Consider the following 10,646-nt stretch of genomic DNA (forward strand, 5'->3'; position numbering starts at 1 on the left):
CTCCCAACAGTTATTTAGTAGGATCAATTTGCAGAAACAGGATACAACACTGATAACTATGTTTTCATTAGTGTATAATCAACTGAAACTAAGAATCTTTCGCCATGTTGCACCGCAAAGTTTCGACAGTAGAACGGACAAACAAAACACTCACTCTCTTTTACGTAACCCAAAGCTCGACTAGTTCCTGACGTAAACTGAAGTATCACGAGCCGAGGAGAGCAAAAGCGTTGTAGAGTAGTGTTGTTAGGATGAGGATGGCTTCTGAGCGATGTCGTCATTTTGTTAATTTTCTACAGCACTAGCATTACAGCTCATTGTTTAAGAGTGAACCCATACACTTCTCTAATGTAATTAAAATACTGGTGATCTCAAGAAGTCCCAGAAAGATCATCAGAGGAGCAAGCTGAAAGGTGAAAGGTGCAACCACAGCAATGACCGCAGAGATCGAAAAGGACAAGAAGTTGATTGAGAAGCTCCAGAAGGATCTGGAAGCGTCGTCTTGTCAGCACAAAAATAAATCAGCTAAGCGTCATCTGGTGTATTGTGCCGAAATCAAAGCACCGAAGTTCAGCCTCACCGAGCAGCAGGCGGAAAGTCTGGAAAAAGACGATGCAATTCAATCCCTGCACTTCAACATCCAGAAACTTCAAAGCGACATCGACGCCAAGGACACCATCGTGTCCACACTGCAGGAGAAAGTGAAGCAGTGGGCCTCAGACCTCAACGAGGAACAAACAAAAAAATGTTCACTCCAGAAGGACTATGAGGCTGCCGTCTCCCAGCAGCTAAAGGAAGTGGAAGAACTGAACCGTATGATTAATGTGAACCAACAACACGCCTCTGAGAACAAAAGGCTGCAAAGTGAACTTGCGGCTGCGCTAAATGAGAGCGAGCTTCATCGAAAGCAGCTTCAGCAGACATGAGGAGGCCGTTGAGAAGGAGAAGGCTCGGTCCTTGAGAGCATTCAAAAAGATCGAGATCCAAGAGAAGGAGCTCTCTGAGAGGACTCTGGCGGAAAGTTCTTACGGTCTTCCCTCAGAAGTGAGCAGAAGCGCTTTGATCAGATGATCTTGGAAAAGCAGGCTTTAGCGGAACGTCTAGAAATTCTCAGTAACCAGCTGAGAGACGCATCTGCAGGCTCAGAGACTCTGATGGACAACATGCAGACTTTAAGGGTGGAGAATGCAGACATCAGGGCGAAATTCCACGTCATGGAGACCGAATATGATTCAGATCTAAACACCGCTCTCTCTCTGAGCGCCATGAAGAGATGACCTCAAAGAAAAATTATACCATCTCTGAGAACCAAATTACCATCACTAAGCTCCAGTGAGCTGTAGACAGGCTCAAAGAACAGCAGTCAGAGAGCAAGACAAGACGGGCACAACTTGAAGATGCCTTAAAACCGGACAAGACAAGAGTCCCAGAGTCTTCGCCTCCCGGTGCGGCCGACCCCCGGGCTCCCGGCGCGGCCGGCGTCCGGCCCGGGCCGGCCGGCCGGCTCCCACTGGCCGGCTGTCACTAGCCGCACCCCGCCCCTCTTTTCTTTTTTCTCCGCAGAGTTTAAAAATTTAAATATGCTTAAATAAAGCAAGAAAACAATTACACAAACACATGATTATAAACGTATTTGTAATACGTCAACACAAACATAAAAACAATAAAACAAAAATACGTGTATAATCAACATACGTGTTTAATCAACCTATATGTGTATAATCAACAGATGTGTAATTCGTCAAACACAAACATAATCAGGGAGGAGATACGTTTCTGATCAAACGTATTTGGGAATGCGTATTAGTTCTGGGGGAACGTAGTTTTTAGGAGACAGGGTTGGGATGAGAGCACAAAGACTCTGCACCACCTGCAACGGGAATACACAGATCTAGGGAGGAGACACGGAGACATTCATTCTGACCATCGTGAGCTGCTTAAAACTCACAGCGCCCTCCAAATGAAATATGAGAGGCTCTGCTACGCGCAAGGAAAGCCCCGAGCGCACTTTAGCCCACCTCAGTTCACAACTGAACTAATCTTTCTCCATCAAACATGATTTATTTTGTGATTGTAAAAAGTTGATTTGCTATACTGTACATGTAAAAACTGCCAATGACGAAACATAATAAACTTCACTTTGTACAGCCAATTATGTTTTACCTTTGGCGTTTTGTGATCAAAAAGTTGGATTAAAAAACATATGGACACAGCACTATACAATGTTGGAATCAATTTCTAATATCAAAAATGTACTCTCATGCGGGGCAAATATTATCCATCAGTACTAGTAGCTTTTGGTATACGAGTACAGTGAAATGTCAATAGATGGCTTTTGCCATCACTGAAAATAATATACTACAAATAATGCACAGATCAGCTTGCTGGCTTGAAATAAGGGCAGCTATTTTTTTTATGTATTTTTCATTTTATTTTGAAGGCAAAATAACCCCACATCCGTTAGTAGTTGCTTAGTTGTGTAACTTTACGCAACAGGGTGGGGAGACACGAGACGCTCTTTCCAGACAATGGATGGTGACACTGATGGAGGCGAAGCCATTTACAAACAAAACAATTAGTGAAGTAAAAGTTTAAGACGATAATATTAATTAATAAACTCCTGGTATTACTAATAGTATTCAAAACATTTTAGTTTTTACCCGACCTCTATTATGAATTTAATGTGATCACATGACAATATATTTGTCTGGGAAGTGTAAGGTCGCCATCTTGTGTTCACGATTCATACAGTTGCAAGAAGCTGTTCATTTTCTTTTAACTTTATTTTCAAAGCATATTTCATAAATGGAATACACCACACCTTGTTTCATAACACAAATCCTAATGTAAAACTGGCAACATTACCATTGCTGAGATATAATTGCATTTGTACTGTACATTGTCATATTTAAATTCCAGTTCAACAGAAATATCAAATTCAACATAATAAAAACCGTAAGATGACAAATGACAGTAACATGGGTAAAGGTGGTTATATACCGTATATGTTCAAAGTTTAGGCGTATAAAGATTGTTATTTTCATTTTGCAATGTTTTAAAAAGAGAGAGAGAGCGCGCAGTGGTGACACTATACATCCACACAATCAGAGGAAGTTCTAGTTCCTGTTTATACATCATGGTGAAAAAAAAAAATGAAAGCATGAAATAAAGAGGACATTAAAATCGGTCTCAATGTCTATGTTTCTATACAAGGACAGACGGTATTAAACTCAAATAAACAGAATGAAACCCATGAAGCGCAAATAATGACGCAAAATGGAAACCCTTTCCTTTATGGCGGTAACTTTAAAAAAAAACAAAGAAATTAAATGACAAAAAATTAGTCCACCACCAGTCCACACCTAGCAACAGAAGCCAGCAGACAAACAGACATAAACCAAGCTGATCACTCTTATTAAAAAGTGCCAACATGTTAAGTTTAAAGCTAAAATATCACCTAATTTCTGTATTATAAAGCTACAAATTTCTTTGGGGATCTGTGAAATATTTGCCCATTTCCAAATATTTGTATGACGCCAGCTTGGTACACAAAAAAAAGATACAGATCTTGCACAGGGCATTGTGTAGACCCGGGCCTTCACCTGAGTCTGCGACTGGTGACCCCACCCTCCCCGACCACTCCCTGTATAAAACGGATCAGATGGGCGTTGTGGCCACCATTTTGGGTTCCCGGCCCTTCCTCAACTAATCCTCCCACAAAAAGCTTGCCTCATAAAATTGTTCTAGAAAAACAACAGCTTATGCTTCCAGTATAGTTGTGGTGTTTGAGCCAATTATGTCACAACAAAAAAAGGGCACACCTTGAGAGGGAGGTAACTGGCTGCCATTGGAGTAAAGTCAATGGCGATCAAAAACAGAAGATGGAGGTCGATTACAGGTTGGCGGCTTTAGGTGCGGAAGTCCTTCGACGGTGGCTTATTGGCTGGCAGAGGCGGTCTGTCATCATCACGATCCTCATAGGGCTCGTCATAGAGATTGTCATCGTTGCGACGGTCGTCGTAGCGCTCATTGCGGTCACTGTACTTCTCGCGGCGGTCGTCGTAGTCGCTCCTGCGTTCGGTGTAGTCGCTCCTGCGGTCGTCGTAGTCGCTCCTGCGGTCGTCGTAGTCGCTGCGCCGGTCGTCGTAGTCGCTGCGCCGGTCGTTGTAGTCGCTGCGCCGGTCGTTGTAGTCGCTGCGCCGGTCGTCGTAGTCGCTACGGCGGTCGTCGTAGTCGCGCTCACTGCGTACCTCGTGGCGGTCAGCGCTTTCAGCAGGGCGCCTCACACTGGAGTCGTCATGAGCCCGGTCGTCCTCTTGTCCATCGGGGAGGCGACTCTCACCATTCCTAACCGGCTGTTTGTCGCTGTACTCTTCCTCAGGAACTCTGGAAAGTGAACATATAGCAGTCAGATGACGGAGTGGGAAGGTTTTCTTTGGTAGTTTTACCTGAAGCAAAGCTTTCACCATAGTTTCCTTGAAAAGGGTCTCAACTTTGTAGTTTTGGTTGGTTCATGAAATCTTAAAGTAATCTTCCCAAAATTAGCTCAAGAAATCTGGAGTGGCAAGCTTTTGCGTTTTCTTTTATAGTGAGATAAATAAAATCGGTCTTTGGCTCGACTCGATAAAAACACAAGAAATACAGGCTGTATCAAAAGATCAGAGGTAAAACATTGGCTAAAAAGTTATTTCAGATTTTAAAAAAAAATATTCTGTCCGGGTGAATCATTTTTAGCATGCTTACAGCTGTGAAAAATATTTTTCGACTTTTTGCTTCCCGAGTATGAATTGGCCATTCTGGATGCTCAGCGTGCTTCCTTTCAAACACCCAAACAATTATTTTGTACAGTTCTGCCAAGTGTTGCGGGTGAGAGAGAAGCCTGGGTCGGCCTGCTGAACCTGCTGCCACCGCGACCCGAGCCCGGATAACCGGCTGATAATGGATGGATGGAGTTCTGCTAAGTCTGATCTTTTCAGAGCTACAATTGACCATTAGACTATGAATAGGTCTCTATGACTCGTTCTTTTTTCACCTTGCGAATACAATGTGCTCAATAAATTAAACATTTTGCCTTCTAACAGTCTTGGTGGACATAGACCTTCTCTGCCTAAAAAACGAAAAGCCCTTATATGTTCGGCGGCCTGCTCATTCAGCCTCGTGAATGGGCCATCGCAGATGTTCACCCAGCTGTTAACATCACAGCATCGTTTTCACTGGTCAGTGTATCTTCAAGGGAGGCAAACTTTACCCCATGGCGTATTCCTCCTCCTTCTTCTTCTTCTTCCGGCAGCAGCAGCAATAGATGACGATGATGAGTATGAGCAACCCGGCAACGACTCCACCAATGATTCCTGCAGTGGAGCCAATGTTCATGGAAGCTGCAGGATTGATGAAGAGGAAGTTAACGATGATGCATATTACGATGCATTGTTGTAAATATGTGTTTATCGGGAATTCGACGTCCCCAGACAGGTCATTCATTATCTCACGTGGCAAGACTGAGAGGGTGATGTTGCAGGTAGCGGAGCGGATCTTGTTTGACGAGGTGCAGATGTAGTATCCTGATGTGTCTTTGGAGATGTTGTAGAGAGACAGGATGCCTCCCTCTAAAAGACAATGAGAAAGTCACATACACACATCAGTGGCATTGCGATTTTATTTTGTATAGGCTACACATTTTACAGTGCTGGTGCTCATAAAAAAAATCCAGGGAAATCTATAATCAATGCGGTTTATCTTAGTTACTGACAATTTAATTGTTTTACCAGAATTTAGCTGATCAAATATATAGTATATTGGTATCTGCCTAGTTGTCTGATAAGTAAACAACAGATTGCCATCCAGCGATGCCATAAACAGCTTCAAAACTGTGTTGCCACACCATGTTCACAACCAACTTTAAGAGTTGGGAACTGTTTGTTTAAATCCATTAAGGTAGCAAGTAAGTAAATCTCTATGTGCCGAGAGAGTTGACTTGCATGTTCCTGGATCCCTAGTCCTCACAGAAACGGACACTTACTGTCGGTGGTTCTCGGGTCGGCCACGCGAGGCATGTTCCTGACATCTTGACTTTTCCACGAGTAAACGGGTGTCGGCATGCCTTCCGCGGACAGACAGGTCAGGTTGATGTTCTTGCCGTATTCTGCCTTTCCCTCGATCTTACAGATGGGTGTAGATGGAGCCACTAATACAAATAGAAAAGGTGGGACGATATTAAAAATGACAATAAAACATGTCTGATTTGATGTAAATTATGAAAAGGAAGTGTGAATAAAGAACACAAGACATGAAACATGTTTTCTAGTGAATTCGAATGGCAGTTGTAGTGTGTCGATGCCCCCTGTTAACACAGAATAGTACCACAGAGAGCATCTTGAGATGGGATCACAGCAGCTCAATGTCAAATCGAGCCAGGGGTGTAAAGCGGTGGGGTCCAATTGTTAAAACAGGAACCGACCTTTTGATGATCTACTTCTGTGTCACAGTTTTTCTTTATTTTTTGCAATTGATTGCTAGAAGCAATCACTTTACACCAGAGAACATTTAAAAGCTAAAAAAATATATAGCTTTGCTATAATAAACTAGCTTTAACTTCTCAAATAGTAACACTATACAATACTACATGCTGAATGTGAAATAATAAAAAAAAGATTTGCAAAACGCAACTCTTTTTACTTTTGAAACGCGGACGATTTCTCTGAAAACAAAAATGAAAAGTTACCGAGCACCACCAGGCGCGTCGTGGCGGACGGCGTGCCCTCATCGTCGCCTGGGATCTGGACGCGACACTCAAACTCCTTGTTGTCCGCTTTGGTGATGGAGAAAAGTCTCAGGTTGGCCTTTCCTTTGGCAACATCTACGTCCAGTGCCACCCGGCCTTCATACTGCGATTTGATGTCAGTAGTTCCAGTCGAATAATAAGTGAGGATTATGGGCTGTAAGACAACAGGAGCATCAGAGGAACATTAAACGAGGAAGAAAACACAGCTCTCTCTTCAGAGATTCAGAGAATCGGACACACATGCACACATAATCACACTGATGTCTGACCTCAGTGTCGACGCCCTGAAGCTCACCGGACCATGAGATGATGACTAGGGGCGGTTTGAAGTTAGGTTTGACTTTAAAGGTGCAGGGCAGTGTGACGTTGTCCCCCCTGGCATACTCGTATAAATCCTTCGGGATGGTCACGGTGACGCCACCAACACCTGCCAGCACTGTCACAGAAAGCAGAGAATATCGACTGTCATCATTTAGCTTGATATTACGGTAATGATGTATGACCAATATATATCCCTGCAGAACATACAATTAGGCAATAACATATGTCGAAAATAATATTTTTGTTGATATAGCATGTTTTCTGGTAATTCAATAAATACATAAATAAATATATGATTTAACCACATGGTAAAGACTATTTCCGTGTGCTTCTGTGTGAATGTAATTGACAAATGAAAAGATGGCTTCTGAGTTTTTTCTACTTTTTTTTTGTTTTTTTCAACTAACAAAATTAATGACGTTTTTTGTGAAAAAGTGGGGCATTGCCAAAGGCAGAATTTGTATGAATTCAGATTGTCTGAGTCAGTATGTTAGACGACGGAATTGGATATCACGATATATGATTTCAGATGCGCCTTCACTGTAAATGATTCTGCACCTGAGATCTGCACAAACAACACACACACACACACACACACACACACGCACACACGCACACACGCACACACCTGTTTTGCTTAGCGCAGAAACAAATGAAACCGGCAGTAAACTGAATGTCTTTAGATTTTGGAAGGAGACATTTCCAGACGCCAGCATGAGCTCTGGGAACTTAATGGACATTTTCCAGCCTCGCAGTAGGCTGGGCCTAAAATAGTCCTGAGGTGAAGCCCTACTGTTGTTGTTCCAAGTATTTGATCGTCACCCTTCATTTTGAAACCAAGTCTCATGTCTCATATGCTTTATTTAAATTATATTTTAATTTAGAAACTCAAACCCCAATAGTAGGCGGAGAATATAAAAAAAATGCCGATTTCAAGAGCTTGTCAAATCGAGTTTGCTTGAATAATTGTACTTCATTTATTGATTTTACAAAAAAAACAAAAAAAATGGGGCGAGCCCTCCACAAAGCAACGAGACAGACCCTCTGCCTCAACAGGTGGCTTGGGCCTGCTCGGTGCCACAACACCTGAAGGTACGAGAACAGGTGTGGCAGCTCGGAAAAGACGCAGAGGAAATCATTCCCAGCAGGTAAACTCACCCAGAGACAGCAGGGTCAAGGTAGAAATCCTCCTCTCCATTGCCAACGCTTTTATTTTCTCAAAAAACCCCTCACTGATTCCTCTGTGTGTGAGGTCGTTCACTCTAAGATGTAAAAGGGAACTGAATTTGCATGCAACGAATTTCCATCGAAACCAGACTGGTTTGCGCCCAATGGGTGCGGCCGCCGCGTCCGGATGACAGACAGCGCTCCCCGCCAATCACCGAGGCTCCTGCGGTTCAGACACATTCTTCATCCGCCCACCTGGCGTGTGTCGGCTTGCCTTCAGAAGAGCCTATACCTGACTTTTCAAGCTTACTCTTTATCTGTGGCATTTCGATCCGGGTCGCTTTATTAACAGAAACCAGGTTATCCAAATGCCACCAAAATATGTCACAATCTCACATCTAAATGTGCTCTATAGTTCACCAACCCATAGCAATATCAGACATGAACTTTAGTAGGCTAGTTTTTCACATAGGCCTATGTTACATATTATAGTGGTACAAAATGGGAGACGGCTGTTTAGTTCCTCATTACATACAGCATGTTGCCAAACAAGTGCAAAACAGTTTTGTTTCCCTTCAGTTTTTCTGAACTCTGAAGAGGCAAAACCCAGATGTTCACAAAGTTTGTGATGAGTGACAGGTAGTTTATTCATGCAAAACAGCTGGGGTTTAAAATTCAAGCAAACTGCTTTATTTAAGGGGTTTAGAGAAGGCGGGGCATTGAGATCTAGTAAGTTCAGACTACACAAGAACTGGAGGTGGAGCAGTGAAAAACTGATGTGTGCTGTTGAAACAAGAGAAGCGTTTTGTTCTGTCAGACTGGTTTGACCGGATATATCACCTTGAGACAACACACACACACACACACACACACACACACACACACACACACATGCACACACACACACGCACACGTAAAACAGAAAGAAACAACAAACGAGAACAGTGTTTAATTTCAAGCATATTGTTCTCCAACGTAAGAGTTTAAAATATTTGTTGTTGAGTGACTATCGAAGGGGTTCAGTTTGTGTTTGGCTCAGCTTTCAGTTGTATCGTAGCCTCGATAGCACCGTTTAGTGGATGTGACTGGGAAACTATCCAACAGTGGCCTAATGTAAGATATGTAATACGTTTATACTGATGAATAAATGCACCCGACCTTTAACACATTTTAAAATAAAATATGAAAAAACATGCATATTTATGAGTAGAGCGTGGAAGAAAAAACATCTAGTTTGCACCAGTGGTTTTCTGGCCAGATAGATGAGAAGATCACTCAAATCTGTCTGTAATATAAGCTACAGGCAGCATATGATTAGCTTAGCTTAGCACAATAATTGGAAACAGGGGGGAAAAGCTAGCCTGGTTGTGTCCAAAGGTAACACAAATGTTCATATACTCTAAACTCATTAAGCCAATACAATCCTGTTTACTTACTTTTACTTACAAAAGAGTTGGTTACATTCACCAGGACCACGCCACAATTTGTCATTTGTATCACATGTTCTTTTCTTCCAAGTCCTCCACATTATGAAACAAAATAGGTTGTTTGTCCATCGAACAACACATTGAAGCGTTTTCCGATCAGCAAAGCTCAATTAACTCATGTCATTATTGTAACCAGTTCAAAGTTAAATGTCTTGATATTAAATTGGAAGATAAAAAGATCTCCAGTAATGGAAGTCATGATGGCGAGCAGAAAGGCCAGCGGACTGATTCAAAGAGCAGAGTGGCTTCAACACTCTAACGCAGACACGATATCAATGATATCAATCACGTGGAGAATATAAGTCATGTGAGATGAGAGTTGCCGTTGTTGATGCTGTTATGATTCTGTGCTCCAAGGAATTTGGAAAAGCTCATTCAGTCATGACCCACAAATCAGCACGACATCGATATGTGCAACTTTCAAATGAAATTCTTTTGTGAAAGATGTCTGTCAATTTTTCTTTGAATATAATATTTATTAAAAGAAAAATTGACAGACGGCGGCATTTTGTGCAACAAGAGGTTTCGATGTGGCATTAAAAGACATTCCACATTTCAGGCAAGGGGAGATAATTGAACTGTGTCCTTCTGCTGAAAGATTAGGAAGAACGTGTCGGATCACAGCGAGAGCGTTCATCTTTTACTTGATATGTACGTGACATTTTGTGCTTCAAAAATAACCTTTTCCTTGTGGCACTAATGTATTTTATTGTATCTTCAAAAAGGATGGAAAATAATCAAAAGGTAGTTGAGTTTTTTCCACCATATAAGCACAGGTGTATACATACCCATGCATTCAACCAGAAGAAGGGGAGACACCTCCAGGTACTGTTTTCTGTCCCTCATCCCTTCTTTCTCCCCTGCTTGACACTATAAAAACAATTCTGACT

General features: G+C 42.2%; 1 protein-coding gene across 1 annotated transcript; it reads right to left on the reverse strand.

Annotated features, from left to right (window-relative positions):
- Positions 1 to 2,469: 2,469 nt before the first annotated feature.
- On the reverse strand, positions 2,470 to 8,371 carry LOC306735191 (cell surface A33 antigen-like). Its single transcript, XM_079216641.1, has 7 exons — positions 8,261 to 8,371; positions 7,051 to 7,217; positions 6,722 to 6,935; positions 6,020 to 6,184; positions 5,490 to 5,606; positions 5,249 to 5,378; positions 2,470 to 4,386 (listed from the first exon to the last, which is right to left on the reverse strand). The coding sequence occupies exons 1-7, from the start codon at positions 8,298 to 8,300 to the stop codon at positions 3,909 to 3,911; spliced, it is 1,311 nt and encodes a 436-aa protein (XP_079072767.1). The 5' UTR covers positions 8,301 to 8,371; the 3' UTR covers positions 2,470 to 3,908.
- Positions 8,372 to 10,646: the final 2,275 nt, after the last annotated feature.

The sequence above is a fragment of the Taurulus bubalis genome (assembly GCF_910589615.1).
Source record: "Taurulus bubalis genome assembly, chromosome: 4".
Taxonomy (NCBI): domain Eukaryota; kingdom Metazoa; phylum Chordata; class Actinopteri; order Perciformes; family Cottidae; genus Taurulus; species Taurulus bubalis.

What these genes read in the sequence shown, in the direction of transcription:
- LOC306735191 (XM_079216641.1), bottom strand. Translation starts at nt 8,300, where the DNA reads ATGGAGAGGAGGATTTCTACCTTGACCCTGCTGTCTCTGG. An exon ending in GACGCGCCTGGTGGTGCTCG is followed by an intron (nt 6,185 to 6,721) that starts GTAACTTTTCAT and finishes TATTTGTATTAG; the next exon opens with TGGCTCCATCTACACCCATC. An exon ending in GAGGAGGAATACGCCATGGG is followed by an intron (nt 4,387 to 5,248) that starts GTAAAGTTTGCC and finishes TTCACTTTCCAG; the next exon opens with AGTTCCTGAGGAAGAGTACA.